Genomic DNA, 20,635 nt, shown 5'->3' with positions numbered 1-20,635 from the left:
TTTTATGAACCATAACTATTCTTTATTTTCTCTTCTCTTTGTGTCTCTTGACTTGTAGATGGTTCTCAACCATCACAGATCTTTTGCCAATGAAGAGAATGTGTGAATAATTAATATTTACTTTTGCATGTCTCCTAGGAATTAGTGAATGCTAACCTTCAGAATCTTTGATAGGCCAGACCAGGGTCCTTTGAGAGGGAAGTAAACTGAGCAGTGTTGCAAGGCTGTCTCTTCCATCACCACACACTGCAAGAGATTAAACAGTCACGTGAATAGTTCCATGTCCAGCTGTGTGCTCCTTCTTTTTTTTTTTTTTTTTTTTTTTGCGGTACACGGGCCTCTCACTGCTGTGGCCTCTCCCATTGCGGAACACAGGCTCTGGACGCACAGGCTCAGTGGCCATGGCTCACGGGCCCAGCTGCTCCGCGGCATGTGGGATCTTCCCGGACCGGGGCACGAACTCGTGTCCCCTGCATCGGCAGGCGGACTCTCAACCACCGCGCCACCAGGGAAGCCCTACATGTGTGCGCCTTCTCCTGGCAGTTTGTCCTTTAAAATAAACTTGAATTTCCATTATCAGTGTCACGACTATGAAAACATTTTGTTAATACGAGACTGGCTTAGGTCCTGCACTTTATGTAATGTTTGAGCATGTCATTCCATACTTAACAAGTGTGTTCTTGGGGCCTAATGCTGTTCAGAACAGAGGAGTAAACGTAGGTGGATAATATATGGAATATATGGGTCCTCCCCTGAACCAGCTAATAGTCTATTTGGAGAGACTGGCGTGTCCATTAACACCAGACATCTCACTCAGGAGAGGTTGATAATTGTATGAATGACAGACTATAAATAAAATAGAAATGCAGAGGAGTGACCACTTTAGGCTGTAGGGTTGACACTGAATAGGAGCTAGGGGTTGAAGGTGGTGTCTGGGTGGTTAGAGAATATCAGGAGAGCCGTGAAGGAATGAGAGTGAACAGGGCTTGTTTAGCTTGGCCACAGCCATGTCTGTATTGTTTTGGCAGGAGGTAAAGGATGAAGCTGAAAAGATAGGTTGCAGCCCAAGATCTGAATGCCAAACCAAGACGTTTGGAATTTATCTGATAGACAGTGAATGATGCCTTAATGATGAGGGCTGGGGGCCGAGCTGAAGAGGGATGATGAGAAAGCTGTGATTTCGGAAGGAATGAGCAAGACAAATTAACGAGGAAGGAAGATTGAGAGGCAGTTGCCATAGTCCTGGCATAATGTGCAAAGAAAAGGGAAGGGAGGATCAATGTGAGCTGCGTAGTTAAGGAAGATTTAGCAGGCATTGTTGGGTAAGGGAGTAGTCAGAGGTGGGTATGAGGATTTAAACCAGGGTACCTTGGCATTGTTTTCTGTAGAGAGGTAGTAGTTTTTTATTTTCTGCAATAATGGAAGTCAGGAAAGGTACAGTTCAGGAAAGTAAATGGAGGCAAAAGTACTGGAATATTTAGATATATTGAACTTGTAGATAAACAACCTGAGAGCAAAGGTAGGATATTAATTAAAATCATTTAAATAAAATCCTCATTTAAATGTATTAAGTGAATTTTTTATTTTTAAGGCAATCCTGTTATGTGGTAGTAATCTGCCCGTAATATATCTGGGTTGAAAGCCTTCCTTATATTTGCTGTAGAGATCAAAGTGCAGATGGAGACACATGTTTGAATTCTTTGTTCTTGCCCCTCTTGTCAGTAACTTCTAGGACCAAGATGAGTATAAACTTAAACAAAACAAACTACCTGTTCCGTCTGAAAGGAGTTTATAATCCAGTCGAGAAGCCTGCCATACGAGTCACATGTTAGAGAACAGGGTGGTAATGTGCTGGAAGCTTCCTTTCCCTGGATTCCTTCACACGTGATGAACAGTCCATACCACCTGTGCGCGTCTTCTCGCCCCGCCCCCCCCCCCCCCCCACCTAAGACGATTAACAGCAGGTTAGGGCCAGGGACCCTGTTCTGTGCGACTCTGGCAGCACTGTGTCCCCACGCTCTGGCATGAATGCCCTGATACAGCCAATGTCACCTGCTCCTTGGCAATGAGATTGTGGCATCGGAAATATACCTGGTGTTCCTTTATCCAAGGTAGCTTTTACCAGCCTTTTGCTTTCGTTTTAGGTAGAAACAAGAGAAGATGAAGAACAAAACGTCAAGTTGACTGAGATTCTGGAGCTGTTGGTGGCAGCTGGGTATTTCAGGGCAAGAATTAAAGGCTTGTCACCTTTTGACAAGGTAAGACGAAGTCTTTCTAAGCGTTAGGCTAGTTTTTGTCAGGACGGCATGGTTTACCGTGGAAAGGAGGAAGAGGTTGTGTTTTTACTTTCTCTACGTCCTTGTTGCCATTTCTCCTGGATTCAGATTCATTATGGAAGTGTTCAAATTTCCTGTTAAAAGAAAATAATCACGTATCCGTAACTACACCTTGAAGTCCTTTCTGTGCACGAAGCTTTGAGCTATACAGATAAGCAAAATAAATAGTTCCTTCTTTCAAGGAACTGAAAGCTTGGGTGGGGAGATAAAGTTTATGTAAGATAAAATAATTTGAGGTAATAGGGAGCTATCCCAAGTCGGGGCACTCACAGACCATTGCCAGGTATTCTGTGGGTGGTAAACGCGGGGTTTAGAGGAGGAAGAAATCACTATGGGATGAAGTCATTTAATTCAGCAGAACCTTGAACAGTTCTTATGCACAAGGCATAGTAGTAGGTGTTGAGGGCACAAGGATAAGAACAAAGGCCTTCTACCCAAAGAGCCTGACTTCTAAAGAGTAGGGGAGAGAGGCCTGTAAAACATCGTGCATAGACTAAAGGGCACAATTCGGTAAATGCCACAGTGAACTATGCACAGAAATGAAGCATTCAGATCAGTTGGGGCAGGCCGGGAAAGCTTCCTGGTGGAAGAAAGCGTTGAGTCCTCCAGTGGGCCACGGCCCTGGCTGCACATCACAGATTCTTTTGTGATACAGATATCTAGGCCTCAGCCATTGAAATTCTGGTTTGTTAGGTCTGGGCTGGGCACTGGAATCTGTATTTTATTATGCATCTCACATGAGTCTACAGCATAGCCAGGGATAAGATTCACTGTTGTTCTTTTCTAACATCAGGCTGTGTCTAAAAATGTTTTGTTTCAGAATGGATTTGTAGCCTTAGTCTCATCTGCATCTCCGAGAAATCCCCTGACAAAACTAGAGCAAGGTTTCTCATCTCCTTTAGGTAGTAGAAAAAAATGAGCTGTATGGAAATTAAGTAATGAGTCACAGAATGTCACCCTTGTTACCCACATATCTGGTCCATAAAATACATCATTTCTCTGCAGTCTGGCACTCGTCTATAATTGGATTAAGACTTCACCCAGCTGAGAGTGAATGTCTGTCCCATCAGTACAAAGAGGATCTATGCATCATAGGTCCGTTTAGTAATAGAAGTCAGCTTCTCAGTCCACCGGCCATGAGTCAAGTGCTCAGTAACTGCATGTGGCTAGCAGCAGTGTACTAAACAGTGCAGATACAGACTGTTCCCGTCTTTGCAGAAAGCTTTACAGTGTTCAGCAGTGCTGTTTAGGTGAATTGTAGTGGATGGAGTCAGGACACGTATTATCTCTCTGAGGGTACCCAGTTTTGTATATAAAAACGATTTATATTTTATCTACCTTCCACTTCTTCCCCTCGTCCCAAACTAGGAAGAGAAAATAGGTATCTTTTTGTGTCTTCCAGGTGGTAGGAGGAATGACCTGGTGCATCACCACTTGCAACTTTGATGTGGATGTTGATTTGCTCTTTCAGGAGAACTCGACAATAGGTCAGAAAATGTAAGTTACCCGGCTTTCCATGGAAGAGGCTGAAGGGGGAGAAAAGAGCTAACTCTTGAGCGTGTGCTACGTGCCAGAAGTTGTGTTAGACGGTTTACCTATAGGCTGAAAGAAGCCAAGGTCACACAGCTAACATATGAGAGTCACCTAATGTTATTCTGATGTTATATAGGCTATTTCTGATGCTTTTCCTTGATCGCAGTTTCTGTCGACTGCTCACGTATCTCTTTCCAAAGGCAGTGAATGTGGATGGAAGTTGAATAGGTGGGAGAAGGGGACTCTTTCCCTCCCCGTTGCCTCTGGGTAAGGCAGAGCCCCACTTTGCCTGCCATCGAGAGAAGGCAGCCTGGGCTCCTCGCTGGAGGTGTCACGGGAGGGTGCCCTGGCTGGTCGTCCGTAGCTCAGCAGGGGCTTGGTGATTTCATGAGACCATTGGGATCCCCAGTTCTGCTCAGCCCTGCCCTGGGCAGCCGTGTGACCTTGGACAAACCTTAGTTCTCTTTTCTGTAGGAAGGAGGGTTTGTGATCTCAGATCTGTATGATTCTGTGACTGACTTCCTCATTTTTCTGAAGGCTTATCCTCCCCTAAATGGATTAAAGATAGTTTACAAACACGCATGGGGAGCAGTAATACTGGAAAAGTGAAGCAAAGCAGGATAAAAAAGGAAACAAAAGGCAGAGTTGAGGATAAGGGACACACCTGTGAGGGGCCGTAAAGGCCCTGTTTTTCCAAGGGTGGGACACAGATTTGACTGCGAAAAAAAGAAAAAAACATGCTAAATTACCCAATATACAGTTTCCATACAGTAGAAGAAAAATAGGTCCCTGTGAATCACCAAAATTCTTAACACTAAGACCAAAAGTCGTCTCTTGGCTCCTTGTTAAGGAGGACATGCTGTTTGACACAGAGATACTGTCATCGGTGCCCGGCCATGAGTAGTGGGCTCTGTGTCCTAACACCTGTGTGGGGCTGTGGCATCATGTCCAGCGACCCGCAGTGAAAAGTCCTCCACTGGGAGGGTACGATGGAGTCCAGGCATGTGGCTCTGCTCCCTGTCGGTCCAGCTCAATCCAGAGGTAGATGGTATTCTTGTTCTTTTGTTTGTTTTTATTTAGGTGTTACATACTTGAAGATTAAAAAAAAAAAAATTCAAATACTACCAAAGGGAGCAAAACATACAGCTGATGTCTCTCCTCCTTCCTATTTTACACCCCAGTTTTATTCCCTGGAAACAGTCATCCTTGGCTGTCCAGGTTTTAGATTCTTCAGAGTGGTCACTAATACATCTCCAACAATGTATACAGTCTGTTTCATTCAAGTCTAATGAGAGGAGGCAGTTGGCTCACCTGTACCACTCACTACATCCCCTTTGTCTTCCATCTTCCACTCTTTTAATTGTTTTCTGGTTTTTCTATGATCCCTTGCATAATTTGAATCTACTTAAGCTTCTGTTTCTTGACCCATTAACATAAGGTGGTTTCTCCTAGGTCCTAACTGAGTAAACATTTTAGTATCTCTATCTTTCCTTCTATCCTTCAGCCTCCATGTACCCTCATGACATCACTTTTATAATGTTTAGCATATAATATTTATAGTCTCTTCCGTAGTAGCAGTTAAATTGTCCGTGCTTTATCTACAGGTAAATTCTAAAAGCAAATCTATAAACAGGATTTACAATAAGAACTGAGAATTGTGATGGGGTCAGAAAGAAGGAACTGTAATCTTTTGGACCATAATCGTGCTGTTTAAAGGAGAATATTCAATGTATCATAGTCAAAAGCGATCTGTTTTCATTTATTCATAGACTCAGTAAATATCAAACTCCTACATTTACTGAACAGTCAGGCATTGTTCTGGATACATTAATGAAAAATGTCCTGCCCTCATGGAGCTTATAGTCTATTGGGGGAGACAGACCAAAAACTAATTTAATCAATAACTAAATTATATATAGAAATAATATGTGCTATGAAAAAAATTAAAGCTGGGAAGGGGTATGAGGAGGGACGTAGGGCAGGAGGCAGCTGTTTTCAGTTAATGTAGGCCTCGTTGAGAGGGTGATATTAGAGCTAAGACTTGAGGGACGAGGGTTCCAGGCAAAGGGAACTGCCACCGTGAAGGCCCCAAGCAGAAGCTTGCCTGCAGTGGAGGGCGGAGTGGGGAGCAGAGGACGTCAGCACAGAGAGGTCATGGGGACAGATCAGGTGCGGTGCCTTGTGGGTCAGAGTAAGGACTTGGGGTTTACTCTGTGTGAGATGGCAAGTCCTTGGAGGGTTTTGAGCGGAGGAGGAACATAATCTGTTCTGTGTTTAAGAAGGAACCCTGGTCCGATTACCGAATTAAGGGGAATCAGGGAGATTCTTTAGTGTATTATAGTAATCCTCCCAGGAGATGATGGTGCCCTGAACGGTGGACTAGCAGTGGTGGCATTCTGGATCTATTCTGAAGGTAGAACCAACAGGATTTCATGACATTGGATTTGGAGCGTAAGAGAGGAGCTGAGGGTGATTCGGAAGTATTTGGCCCGAGCAGGTGGAGATGGTCTGTGCAAGTCATTGAGAATCAAGCACACTGCAATTTGCTTCATGTTTATACGGCTTTTTTCCCTTGCATTTCTGATTGCCTTTTTTTTTCCTTGATGACAGAGAAGCACGTAGTTTCACCTGTAATGAAGATCAGCCAGCTTCTTAATCAGTCTGTCGACTAACATGCATTCACTGTCTTCTTGAGTACGCTCTTGGTTGAAGCCTCTTTCTGTTCCAGTTTGAGCTGATTGCTTCTTCCACCTGTGGCACCCCTCATGTTCTGGGATATCTTTCCATTGCATTCCTTCTGGGCTACGATTCTCAATCCCTTATCTGTGTTTCTGATATCTAAAGAACACTGAAAATGGGTTTTTCTTCTTTCAAGTGCCGATACAAAACTTATTTGGAAGCAACACATGACCTGAACTGACTTAAGGTTATTTATAGTCTTTACTGATCCCATTTATATGAATATTCATATGTTTTACTGCAGAAATATTCATTTCTTTGATTATAGGATGCTGCTCTAGATTTCACTGGGTCTTACCTAATACACAGTATATGCCCCTTAGGTATACTAAGGTACAAACATCTAAAGAATTCTGACTTCTGAAACACCTCTGCTCCTAAAGGGTTTGGATAAGGGATTGAGGGCGTATTGTGTTCCCTGGTAAGTATTTGATTTGTAGCTTTTAAGTGCACAGCCATGAACTACAATTGAAGGCAAAGCTGTTGACAAGGGTTAACTTGTAAAGACCCAGCAGACTCCTAGCAGTGCATCAGACAGTTGGGTCTTTTCTTATCTGCAGGAGAAATGGCATAGCCATAGGGCCCTGAATTATCCAAAAATCTTTTCTGTTTGGTTTTGGAATATGTTCTGTGTTTGGGCCCCCCCCACAAAGCTTCTGGTTACTTGCAGATCAGACTAATACCGCCGTGTGTTTGCAGTGCCTCCGCACACCCCAGCTGCTGTGAGGGGGGGCCAGCAGCACCCCTGAGGAGCACACTTGCCTGTGTACAGGGCACAGTTATCTTCCAGGCTCCGTTGGGACCTTGTCCTCCTTCTTGAGCCTTCTTTCTTGTGGGTTCCATGAGCTTCGACCCTCTATCCCCAGCCTGTCCTAAAACCCCATTACCACAGAGTGCTATGTTCTGAGGTCCATAAATGAGGTTTTAGGCTTATAACTGGCTTCATTTCTATAGCACGTATTTACTAGCCACCTGTGTGCAGAGCACTTACACATGCATTTTATTATTTTACCTTCACAGCAACCCTTGAACAGGCAGGACAGGGGGATTACCCCTTGTTTTATGATGGGATCATTGGACCAGTGGGACCTGGTGGCTTGCCAGAAGTTCCGTGGTAGGTGATGGAACTTGGAGTTTAGACCCTGGTTTAATTCACTCTCTTTCACACTGTTTGCAGTGGAGGAGGAGACAGTGCACTGAACACTCAGAAAGCTAAGGAGTCAAGCCAGTCACCTGGAATGAAACGTGGGCTTGTTAGATGAGGAATCTTAGATTAGGAAGCCCATCTGGTGACCTCTGAGACTGTCGTGTTCCCTGATTTTCAGCAAGTCAGAGGATCTCCTCTGAGCTCCAGGGAGAAGCCGAATGGGGGCTGGTAGGTTTCCGCAAGAAGCCTTCCTGACTCCTGCCCCCTCAGCCGGCCTCTTTCCCTGCGGTCCCCACCCCCACTGCAGACTTGGCAGTCGTTTTTGGGAAGCAGGTTTAAGAGGGTTGTAAACCCTGAGATGACCCTGGGCGTCCTTCCCTCAGGGCCCTTATGAACTGGGAGAGTGGGCCGTCTCTGAGGAGTGGCCAGGGAGAACCTTGTCTGAAGGTAGAGGGTTGGCTGGATGGTGATTTGGAAGCTGCTGACCGGTTGCAGGCAACCAGTAACCCTACACAGACCCACAGATCTGTAGCCACTAGAGGGCGCTCTCCTCCTGCCGAGCCAAGATGTGAATGCCTAGTGAAGACCTGCCCTGAGCAAGGACGCAAAGCCGGAGCTGGGGACCATCTTCATTTGCTAAGCTTAGAGTCTGGGGAGCAGGGCCAATTAGGCATCCACCTCTTCCCCTCACAGGTTGAAAAGAAATTAAGGAACAAGGAATGGGCATCTTATGGAAATCACATTAAAAAGTAAAGCTTATCAGAGAGAGAGCCTTAGCTATGTCGCCAAATGGGTTTGCCAATCCTTCCTACTAAACTGTCCCATTTGGGCCCCAGGAAGAGTTGGACGACCAGAGGCTTCTCAACTGGGGCAGGACATGTACCTCGTGGCAGAGAAGATGCATGTGTCCTAGGAACGGGCTGCTCAGAAAGGAGGGCCTGCAGGGGCTGCTGGGAGTCAGATGACACTTTTCTTCCCCGTCTCGGACCTTTTGGATAAATTACACACACACCCCTTCTGTTTGCAGTGGAAATGTTCTCCCGTGTACTTCTCTCCTGGGAGGTGGGTAGTCCTTCCTTCCGTGAATGTGTGCAGCAGGGATCAGTGTTCCCTCTCCAAATTTTTTCTCTTAACATATTGGACTTGATATCAGTGGAGCTGGGACTGGGACTGTTTCCACTCGGCAGTTTTAACCTTGGTCCCACCTTGTAAAGCTACTGTAGACATAAACATGGTTTTGTAGCATGTTCTCCAGGGATCATGGGATCATTCTCTGGGAGCTGTTTGGCTTCTGTCCCTAGATTGCTACCTTGGTTCCTACCAAGAGTGAGGGCATGAGACATACTAAAGGGACCATAGGTAAGGTAAGTACTCATCCAGGCCTGAGTTAGATGTCGGTCTTAAGGGTGTCTGTCCCGTGAGAAGGATTATGGAACTGCAGAAAGACAAAAGTATACAAGATTTCTTTGAACAAGAAATACTTTTGATAGATAGACCCCAAACTTACTGCATTTGAAGCATCTAATAAGAACCTGGTGACCTTGTTCAGCAGGGCCTTCATCTATTAGAGAAAAGTCTGACACTTGGAGATAGGCCACAGTAGCTGCTGTAACTAGCTACGATTTTTTTTTTTTTTTTTAGTGTCTTAGATGGGGTGTAACCTAAACTATCCATAGGCTGAGCCAGAGCTCCCATTTCTCCACATGGCCTCACAAGGCCACCGCTTGTGACTTGTTTTTCAGGCTTCCTGGGCTTTGTACCATGGCTTTGGGGGTTAGCGGACCCGTTAAATATCCTCTGTTCTCTCCTTTTGAATGTGATCCGATTAAGGTATAAGAAATAGGAACCAGACAGTTGGAGATCAAGTAGCAGCTGGTTAGAGAAGATTTAAATCTGTGGTGAAGTGAACTTGCACACAACTCCCTCTATCACTCCTGCCATTAAACTGCCCCACCCAGGCCAGGGCTGAGCTGTGCGTCCAGCGGGGCGGGTGCTCAGCTCCTGACTGAGGCAGGCGATGGTCTGGGCCTCAAGGAGCCTGACTCCTGCTCTCTTCCTCCAGCCACTTCAAGAGAAGGCGGAGCAAGGTGTAGGAGACAGATCAAGTGTCCCTCGTGAGAAGTGGAAAGCACCTTCTCTCTGGAAGGAAGAGTGAGGGCGTATGGGTCCTCCAAACCTAAGATTAATTTTAGAGTATCAAAAAAAATTAAAGGCTACTTTTTTTTTTTTTTGCAGTACGCAGGTCTCACACTGCTGTGGCCTCTCCCGTCGCGGAGACAGGCTCCGGACGCGCAGGCTCAGCGGCCATGGCTCATGGGCCCAGCCGCTCCGCGGCATGTGGGATCTTCCCGGACCGGGGCACGAACCCGTGTCCCCTGCATCGGCAGGCAGACTCTCCACCACTGCGCCACCAGGGAAGCCCCCAAAGGCTATTTTTTATTTCAAAAATATTTTGTATTGGAGTAGAGAACTTCATTTTTTTGTTTGTTTGTTTGAGCATGAGGCCTCATGTTTTGTCTTAATATTCTTGGCACCTGGCACAGAGTCTGGTAATTATTTGTTGCTTAAATGATATTTAGAACAATTTTTTTAATGTTTAACCTAATGGTTTCCAGACTTGGAAAAAGTAGGGCAGTTAAGTGAAATGTAAAAGAATATGCAACACTAATAACTTTTTATTTTACCATGTAAGGATGTTAAAAACATCGCCATAACTTCAAGAAACAAAATATTTTAATATAAAAAGTAGGACGAGGTCTTCGCTGGTGGCGCAGTGGTTGAGAGTCCGCCTGCCGATGCAGGGGACACGGGTTCGTGCCCCGGTCCGGGAGGATCCCACATGCCGCGGGGCGGCTGGGCCCATGAGCCATGGCCGCTGAGCCTGCGCACCCGGAGCCTGTGCTCCGCAACGCGAGAGGCCACAACAGTGAGAGGCCCGCGTACCGCAAAAAAAAAAAAAAAAAAAAAGTAGGACGAGCACGACCTTAGAATTAAGGATGAAGGTAGTTTTGTGTCCTTACACACACACAAGCCTCAGCTGTGCTTATTTTTCTCAATTTGCCATCAGGAGAAAAATGGTCATGGTCTGGTATTGTGAAACCTCAGATCCCTCTGGGTCGCAGCCAGACTTGAGAGATGTCTTAAGAGCCACTTGGTGTGTCCTCACTCTTGGCTTGTTGTTTTTCTCTGAGCAGAGCTCTGTCAGAAAAAATTGTCTCCGTCCTGCCAAGAATGAAATGTCCACACCAGCTGGAGCCCCACCAGATCCAGGGGATGGATTTTATTCACATATTTCCTGTTGTCCAGGTAAGAGCATCTGTGGGGTTTCTTGCCCTCCAAACACTGGAATTCCTGTAACGGGTCTGGCTCTTGGGCCGTCTGGCCTAGATCCTGGATCTGATGGGTGTGGTATGGATTTGGTGGCAGCAGAACACGATGACACTCCTCAGAACGTTGCCAGTACTCAGTCTACCCTAGTTTCACACCGTCACCTGTTCTGGTCTTTGAATGTTTCCATTAGTAGCTTTTCATTGCCCTTCTGGTAAAGATGGAAGCCCATAGCCCCCCCATCGCACCCCATGCGCTGGTCCCCTTTGACCTCTCCAGCCTCAATTTATTCTTTGCTTTTCTTTATTCTTTCTATTCTAGCCCCTCTGACTTTCTTTCAAATTTCCTCATACACACTGTGCTTCCTCCTGTCACGGGGCCTTTCAGGGTGGGAAGGTCTTCCCTTCTCTCCTTACCTTTATCTTCCAGATCTCAGTTCCATCAAGCCTTCTCAAGAAAGCTTCCCCTGACTGCCAGATCTAGAGCAGGTTCCTTTGCTATATCCTCTTATACGGCATATTCCCTACCCTCACAGGAAGCTTCCTCCCTGCAGTTTGTGACCGTGTCCATTCAATGTTCGGTTATTTGTACCTCTCTCCCATCAGACTGTAAGCTTCCTGAGGGCAGGTACCATGGCTGTCCTGCTTGCTCTCGTGTCTCCGGCACCTCTTGGAATGTCTGGCACTTTGTAGGCATTCAGTCCTAACAAAGGACTAAATTTCTAACGGGAGACTTATCTCCACCCCGACTTTTTCCCCAAGGCCCTGTGATTAAGTGGCCATGCTGTACAAGTCCCTGTATTCTGTGCAGTTCTCGTGTCTCAGCCCCTCCTCCAGGCACCACAGAAAGAAGAGGAGCAAAGGGACTTAACTTAGTTGCCTGCTGGGTGGACAGTACTTTGCCTCGGATCCTAATAGAGTTCTTTGAAGCATCTATTGTAATGCCTGTCTTACATCTGAGGAAAGGGAGACTCGGAAACGATAATCAGTTTGCTTAAGGGCAGAGAACTAGTGAGCGGAGAGGCAGATTCCTCTCAACTCCTTGTCTTTAAGCCTGTACTTTCCCCTCCACCACCATGCAGCCACCCCGAGGAAAGCCGCACAGCCCCTGCAGGAGGGGTTTTGTGATTCTGTTCAGATTATGTAGCGTAGCAGTGAAGAGCCTGGACTCTGGAGACTTCCCGGGTTCACATCTTGGCTCTGCCACTTTCCAGCTGTGTGATCTTGGGCAGATGACTAAACTTCTTACCTGAGAAGTAGAAATAATAATAGTACCTACCTGGTGGGATGGAAGCTGAGTAAGTTATTATGTGTAAAGCACTTGATTGAAGGGCTGGCACCTTTCAGTGAGTGCTCTGTAAGTGTTATATAGTTGTCTCTGTTGTTGTTAACTGTTATTGGGACTCTTCCCCTGCACTAGACTGCAAATCAAATACGTTGACATTTATAACTGAAATTTGTAAACTTGAGGCTAGGACTTGAACTCAGGATTTGACTTGTTTGTCTGTTAGGGGATGGATGGTACCCAATCATTTTGTGAAAGTAAGAAGTAGGGAGTCTGTGTAGATGCTTACAGAAGCCTCCAACCCCATCATACTGTGAAGTTGTCGCCCTTTCCCCTGAAGCCTGGATCTCTAGTGACTAGACCTTACTCAAAACTCTGCTAGAACTTTGAGGACCCAAACTGTAGTCCATATATGAGAAGGGGATGAAAGGGAAGTGATTGTCTACAGTTGGTTTGGGCATTTTGAGTATCTAATGTTTGTGTTGTGAGCGGAATGTCGGAGGGCTTCCTGTCTGGATGTGAGAGCCTCTCTCAATGGTTACCCCATATCTTAATTTCGTGGATCTGTAAAATTTTGAAGTGCACATAGAGGTTGACCTGCGGTTGCAACCTGTATTTTGGCAAGAAGGGACGTTTTTAAAGGCAACAATTACTTTGCTTTCTTTACCATCCTAAAAGAAAGGCCATTTAACTCTCACTCTCAGAATAAAGGACAGTCCTTCAAATGGAATACATGTAGCCTTATGAAAAACTCGCCACATGCCTGTAGTTTTCTGTTTTGCCAGACACCAGTGAAAGAGCAATCGTGGACCAGCCACTGGGAACCACTGGTTGTCTTGTGTGGGACTAGAGGCCCACCACCCTTGTTTGCGCTGTTTAGCACAGCTGTGGTGACACTCTCTGAATGCAACCAGGAGGAAAGAAGAGCTAACTTCCGGCTACTGGTAGTTCCAGGTCACGTCTTTTTCTCCCATGTGGGGCACATGAATCCTGTGAGGGTAGGTATTTTTCTCAAATGCTAGGGGCTTATGGCAGAGCTTAGCTGTCCTAGAGGTTCCCTCAGCAGCCCTTCATGCTGGGAACTCCAAAACACAGCGGTCGAGTCTCTAAGGAATCCTTTGAATCCTTTGAATCAACGGGCTTTGCCTTCCTCATCTGAGCATGTTCTCCAGGATCCAGCCAAGTTACAACTCAGTGTCGATCTAATTAACAGAGGCACATCTGAAAAGGCAACAACAATGAAAGGCCAGAAACTGGATCTCCCGATGCAAAGCAAAGCAGAGAGAAATTGAGTTGAACAGTGACTCAGCCTCCTTAGATGTCCAGGGCCGGTGCTGGGGTACAGGTGAGGGGCTGGAGTAGCCCCGAATGCCCTCCGACTTTCTGCCCCTGCCCTTCTGGATTTTAGTCAGTGCCTGAGGTCATTGTTTGGAGGTGGGGTGGAGTGGAATGATGGGAACAAATGGAAGATACTAGCAACAAAAGAATACTCCTCATAGAATTATTTGCAGCCACTGCTGTCCTGGGAAGCTGCTTCCTAAGTGTGTCCTTTACTTGAGCTGGCCGCCCTCCCTGAGCGCACGTTCCTGCCGTCCCCGCAGGAGCCCTGTGCCATGTGCATGTATCTGAACCTTGCCACGTGTGGCCCCACCCCGGGGAAGCACAGCTCCTGTCCAGAAACTGCTTCTGAGATGTAGTAGCTCTCTCTGGAGAGAGAATGGCATCCCTCCATAAAGTTCTTTAGTAATAACGGGAATGAATGAAGAGTCAGGAGGAGAAGCAAAGGCTCTTTTTGCACTTTGCATTCTCACCCGCAGAGCACCTGGGCCTCCCGCAGCCTGTGGGGCGTGGGTGTGTGCACGTGTGTGTTTCAGTTCCCTCGAGTTGTAAGTCAGCGGGCGTGAGGAGCGGCTCCTTGTGCGTATCGACCCGGTCGACCCAGGACACGTGGCGTGAAGCCCAGACGCACGATGTCCTGATGTGGCCGGCGGCTGTGTGGCTGTGGGTCGGTGGGCGGATCACGTCGTCTCTCCGAGCTTCCGATTCTGTAAAACGCGGCCAGTGCCAATTACCTTATAGCGTTGGGTGGATTCGAGAGCTCTGCTGTGGGTGCCGAGCTAACCTGAAGCCTAGGGCTTGTACTCAGTACCCCTGGTCTCAAGTCTGAATATCGGGGGGATTTTTTCCCACCTATCACACGAGGGTTACACTAGGCATTCTCACTGGTTCCCTTCCCTCCCTCTGGTCTGTGGTGCAAGCAGCACGGGAAGGAGAGAGCTCCAGTAAGATCTGCCACTAGGCGCAGGGAGGTTTGGGGGACAGCTCTGTTTGCGTCGGGCTCCAGGTGTTTACAGAGCTGTCTAGTACTTGTGTTTCATTTGCTCCCACAGTTGCTCTGTGACGTGAAGGGAACTGATACTCTCACCTCCTCTTTAGCAGAGAGGGAAACTGAGGCCCGGGCACCTGAAGCGAGGCCCGAAGGCTCCTGCGCGGCTGTCAGCTCAGGTCCCCCTGGATCTCAGCATCCAGACACCCAGCGGCTGCTTTTCCTGCGGGCAGTACGTGTTGGTGGTTATTCGCCGCCTGGGCAGTTCACGTTCTGTGATTCGGGCGCAGGACCTGTGCCGTCTCTGAGCTGGCCTTTACCACAGTGTGTTTCATCCCCGTCGGCTCACGGTTCCTCACTTTCTTCCCCAGTGGCTGGTGAAGCGAGCTATAGAAACAAAAGAAGAGATGGGCGACTACATCCGTTCCTACTCCATTTCCCAGTTCCAGAAAACCTACAGTCTCCCTGAGGTCAGTGTTCTTTTCTAGCCCAGTTGTGAACCTGAGTGCACGGTGAGGGACCCCTGGGAAGGCGCAGAGTACGCTCAGGCTCCCCTGCACTCCCACCCACCTGCGTGGCCTCCCTGCCCCCACCTGATCACCCCTGAAACTGGGCCTCCTGGTTCATTAGAATTGCCTGTTTAAATGGGCATGAGTGTCAAGCCCTACAGTTTTGTCCTTGTCTCTCAGTTTTCGTACTGGATCTGGACCTTTTGTTAAATTATAAGAGCATTACAAGAGTGTATTTTTGTATAGTCATATAAAGGTTTTTGAGAGCCCACCTGCTTGGGACACACCTATAGTAACAGCTGAATAGTAATCACAACAACAGTACTAGCTGGTCACTGTCAGATACTGTATTCCAGTCCCGGCACATCACATGCCTTCTATTTTTTGATCCTCATGACTGTTCCCTGAGATAGGCGGTATCATCCCCGTTTTGCAGGTGGAAAAGCTAAGGCTTAGCGGTTAGGTAACTTGCTGAGGTTTCAGAGCTCATACGGATTTGAAGTGAAAACGCTTGTCTTCACCACTACACTCTGTGGTCCCCCCTTTTTCTCACCGGCTATAGGGATCTGTTTTGCAGCCATCGGCAGAGGCCCTAGCTTTTTCCCATGCAGGATATATTCCAATTTGTTCGAAAATTGAGACTTCTTCAGGCAAAGTTGTGATGAGAAGTCAGTTTATAAGACGGACTGCTGAGCAGTCCAGTTGAGTTTCAGTCTTTACGCAGGAAGATTTGTTTCATCCCTGTGTCTTCTTGTCTGGCAGGATGATGACTTCGTCAAGAGAAAAGAAAAGGCCATCAAGACAGTTGTTGACCTCTCGGTGAGTTCCCTGCCCGAGTTCTTCTGTAAGGGAAGAACGTAGGGTCGTAGCCTCCAAGTAGCCCTTTGAGGTAAATCACAAAAGCCCCTGCCCCCCGAGGTTTCTATCTGCCGGGTTGCCCAGGAGCTGATCTCAGGTGCACATGTGAGGGAGGCCCTGCCTGCCGTGCGTGCCCGGTACCCGATGCCAGCGTTCAGGGTAGAACGTGCCACAACCACTGCCCTGTTTCCCTTACTTCCAGTTTTCCAGACCCGAAGCCCTTCCTCATTTGTGCCAGCGGCAGCTGTAAACTTCACATAGCTCCAAAGAGCAGATGACGAACTAGAGCTGATGCATTGAGGTGACCACCACCATGACGCCTTCAGAGAGGCAGAGTAGCGTCTGAGCTTTGTGTGGGAAACTCTGGGATGGCCTTTGTCCCCAAGCACAGTGTATCTTAACCACAGGGTCTGCACTCATGTGCCCACTTCCCCAGTACAAGGGCCAGAGGAGAGCTTTGGGCCTTTTCAAAACACTCTGGGCCAGAGCCCAGCAGGACCTTGTCAGCCTTCACCCCTCAGCCTTCCTATTTGAGCTGAGGGGAATGGAGCCGCAATGCCTGGGTGTAAATTCACTTTCTTTAGAAAATAATGTCTAGAGTTATTCTGCATTTTTTTTTTTTTTTTTTACTTTTAAGAATAAATGTGTGGTCTCCCCAGGTGATTACTCTGAAAAGAATAACAGTAGTTTGATGATGAAAGACGTGAAATGCTCATTTAAAACAGAAGAGCCTTTGTCAGTTTATGGTTGTAATTTGTATCTTTTCCACAGTGCCATTTTGGAAATGGGAGAAATGGAAAACCTTTAACATAGTTATACTCTGAAGCCAGGTGCCGTTTTCAGATTTGGTGGCACTATTAAATAATAATACCAAGAGGACATGATAGAACAGCAAGTAATTTTTTTTCCTGGTTGTGAGGTAGATGTTCAGTTTAGAACATCTTTAAAGTTTTCTTTAAAAAGATTGATAGGTGAGAGGAAGAAAATCAACCTTAATCTAACAACACAGAAGCAGCCACTTTTGATGTTTGGACATATTTCTTCTGTGTTTTTAATGTGTATTTTTATAGTGAATTAGAATTATACTTTGAATGTAATTTTGTAGTTTTTTTTTTCCACTTACCAATATAGAGTCTTGTATGCTGTTAAAGGTTCCTCCTAATCGCATTTTCATGACAAATAATAACCAATTGGTTGGATGTGCTGTTGCTTTCCCTTGTTTTAAATGATGCTTCATTTAAAAGAAGTGAAAAGAAATGCTTTCATTTCTCCCTCTGATACAGGGAGCTGGGGAGCCAGTGGCAGGAGAGGAAGGGAAATTCTCTTTTCCCTATAAACTCTGTACTACTTGGATTTTATACTAAGTCTGTGTATTACCTATGCAAAAACAATAACGTAAAAACTATTTAATTGTTTTTAATTAAGAAGCTGTAGGAAGTTTATTTTTCCAAAATTATAACTACAGGCATATATTACTGTATCAAATCTTATAAAATCCAATTCTTTTTTTTTTTATATTTTCAGCATGTTGTTTTATTTTATTTTATTTTATTGGAGTATAGTTGCTTTACAACGTGGTGTTAGTTTCTCCTGTACAGCAGAGTGAATCAGCTATACGTATACATATATCCCCTCTTTTTTTGGATTTCCTTCCCATTTAGGTCACTGCAGAGCACTGAGTAGAGTTCCCTGTGCTATACAATAGGTTCTCATTAGTTATCTATTTTATACATAGAATCAATAGTGTAAAAAATATTTAATGTTTAATTGAATATCTTCATGTGCAAATCTCACTTGGAGCCCTGGGTAGAGAGTGAGAAACATTGCATTTTTTGGCTGTATCACCAAGAATAAAAGGCCAGTGTAGCTGTTGATCAAACTGGGCCTGATGTCTCTTTACCTATTCAACATTTCAGGCCTCTAGAGACACATTATTTCTTCTTCTCATTTGTAATGGAGTTTTTAAAGATAATCATCTTCTGCTTGGCAATATGACTTAAATTCTTAATGGAATTTAGGGAGATAATGACAGTGACAAATATATAGGGCCCAAACATTGTTCTAAGCATTTATATATAACTTATCTAGTGCTCACCACAACCCTATGAAGTAATAGTATTTTTTTTTTTTTGACAGGTGAGGAAACTAAGGCACAGATCGGTCATGTAGGTTGCCCTAGGTCACATTGGTGATGATGGAGCCAGGATGCAATAAAATGCTAGATAAAATGCTGTTTGCAGCTCATTAGAAAATAATAAAAAGATAAAGGAAAATGGAAAAAAAAATTGTAGGTCTCTGATAATAGTTCAAATTGCTTAGTTTATTTCCTTCTTTTATGTGCGAACTTACTTCTCCGTTGACTGTCAATACATTTGCAACAGGAATGATAAAAAAATTTTTATGGATGGCCAGAGCTGGCCTTTGGGTTTTGTTTGTTTGTTTTCTACTTTCTCTGTCTACTGAGAATACTCCCCCATTTCTAGATGCTGTCTTCTTAGGTTTCTGAGCTGAGCTCTGTTGCCATTAACTTCCGTCCTTCCCACCCACCACTGCTGCACACGCTTGCTTGCGGCCTTGGAGTGAGGGTCCCAGGAGCTTGTCAGGGACTCCAGGGCTCCATGTCCCTGTCTTCTTCTTGTGAGTCAGTGTAAGACATGAAACAGCTTGCTGGGGTTTGTTTGCTGTCACTCTCTCCAAGGGGAGTCCCTCCCCTCGTAAAGGGAATAAAGTCTTTCCTGGGTGACCAGGGTGGGGCTCTTGGCAAGTCTTAGTTTCTCAAGAATGTTTTCTTCTCCTTCCAGCCTCTCTCCAGTTCTGCCCTTCAGATGTCTCATCACTGTTTCTTACCTACCCCTTACTGACAAATGTAGAATCCCAAATTTAAACTCTGAATGGTAAATTAAGGATTAAAATTCGCTCTTACATACAGTGCCGGGTTTCTAGAGCCAGCCTTTTATAAAATATGCATGTAGCTGCCGGGTACTGACTGAGTGCCTTCTATGTGCTTGACATCTAATGAGGCGTTTTACAAGCATTATCTCATGTACTCATCAACACTCAAGGACTTATGCGTTACATTTCCATTTTATAAATCAGGAAGTTGAAACTCAGAAAGGTTAATAAATTCCGTACACAGTTGCAGAGCTGAGAAGAGGCAGCCAGGTTTTCATTTGACATCTGGCTCCTCAGACACAGCAGGTGTTGGTGCGTCTCTAGTTTTCTCACTCTTCACCTGGTCTCTGATTTCCTGCACATCCCTGACACTGATTTGGCCCTAATGTTTCTGACTGATTTCAGGACCCTGGGGTGTTATTTATCAGGGTCCCAGAGACTCAAGTGCATGCAGAGCGGTTGGGTGCTCTGCCCTTGTGAGGGCATCTACTCTGCCTTTGCCCGTTTGAAGACCATTTGTCCAGCTGGAGAATGGGTGCCACGTGGAGACTGTCCTGTTGTCTTTTTCTTCCATCTATTAACAAGTTATCACTGTGCCTCAACAAGCAGACTTTACTTACTCTTGCTTATGTGTCTTTTTAAAAATAAATATTAAACATTTTAATATTTTTCAAAAAGTTTTAGCTTATAAGAATATAAGCTTGTCTTGTCTTTCGCCATCTTTGTAGGACTGTTCCAGTTTTTTGCATTCATCCTTGGTTATGTAGCTCATCTATTTTTTCGATGCATGATTTTTTGTTTTACAAAAGGTTATTTTTCTTTCATACTACTACTGTGGTAATAATGAAAAATTAGGCAATGGAGAGAAAGTACAAAGACTTAATCACCCACGATACCACCAGCCAGGGATAACCACTGTTATTCCAAGTAGGAAATATATAGTTATAGATATCAATATAGAAAATTAGAGATCACAAAAAATGACGTGATACTATATATTCTGTTTTGTTGTGTGGTTATTCTGCTCAACAGTATAATCAAGGATATATTTCCATGCCAATAAATATACCTCCATAGCATTTTCAGTGGCTGTACCTTACGCATTGTGTGGTACTAACTTAACTAGCTTAGTTTGTTCTTTTGGGGTTTTTTTTGGTTTTGTTTTGTTTTGTTTTGGCTATTATGTAGGACATCCCCATAGCTAAATTTTTTCTTTTATCTTTAATTATTTACTTGGGTTACATTCCATGAAGTGGAGTTGGTTCAGAGGTTATGCCTCAACCTGTTAGTACCTCTTGCCAAGATTGCCTGGCAGAAAGGCTGTTGTGTGAACTTTTAACTTCTGAGCTCATCACCCTCCAGTGTTCTCTCTTTTTGTCTTGGCCTCATTTTTCTTCATCCTGGGGATTATTCCCAGTACTTCTGCTTCTCCTTTGAGATGTGTTCTTTTCTTGACGTCTCCATATCTCCTTTTTACGGAATAGGTGGCCGCTTTGTAGAAGGCCTGCTTGATGGGAGGTGGTATTTTCAAAGGACATAAGAAAATGAAACTATTGCCCAGGACAGGCCTCCCCTTACCCTTCCACTCTCGCATCGTAATCGTAATCGCTCATTTGTCTCACCTAATGTGCTGTGGTACAGTCTACTTCCTCCCTTTCTGAACTGTCAGCCTTCCATATTCATG

At 45.3% G+C, this 20,635-nt stretch overlaps 1 protein-coding gene across 2 annotated transcripts in view; it reads left to right on the top strand.

Annotated features, from left to right (window-relative positions):
- Positions 1–20,635, top strand: part of CCDC93 (coiled-coil domain containing 93) — an 87,288-nt gene that overhangs the window by 2,133 nt on the left and 64,520 nt on the right. The window contains exons 2-6 of one of the 2 annotated variants that reach the window (XM_030840406.2): positions 2,145–2,258; positions 3,739–3,833; positions 10,950–11,061; positions 15,064–15,162; positions 15,964–16,020. In XM_030840406.2, coding sequence (XP_030696266.1) covers positions 2,145–2,258; positions 3,739–3,833; positions 10,950–11,061; positions 15,064–15,162; positions 15,964–16,020 — 477 coding nt within the window. The remainder of the gene's footprint in view (positions 1–2,144; positions 2,259–3,738; positions 3,834–10,949; positions 11,062–15,063; positions 15,163–15,963; positions 16,021–20,635) is intronic. The other variant, XM_070046018.1, reaches the window with a different exon arrangement.

The sequence above is a fragment of the Globicephala melas genome, chromosome 7 (genome assembly GCF_963455315.2).
Source record: "Globicephala melas chromosome 7, mGloMel1.2, whole genome shotgun sequence".
In the NCBI taxonomy this organism is placed as follows: Eukaryota; Metazoa; Chordata; class Mammalia; order Artiodactyla; family Delphinidae; genus Globicephala; species Globicephala melas.
The sequence above is the reverse complement of the archived record's forward strand: the minus strand, read 5'-3'. Positions and strand labels throughout refer to the sequence as shown.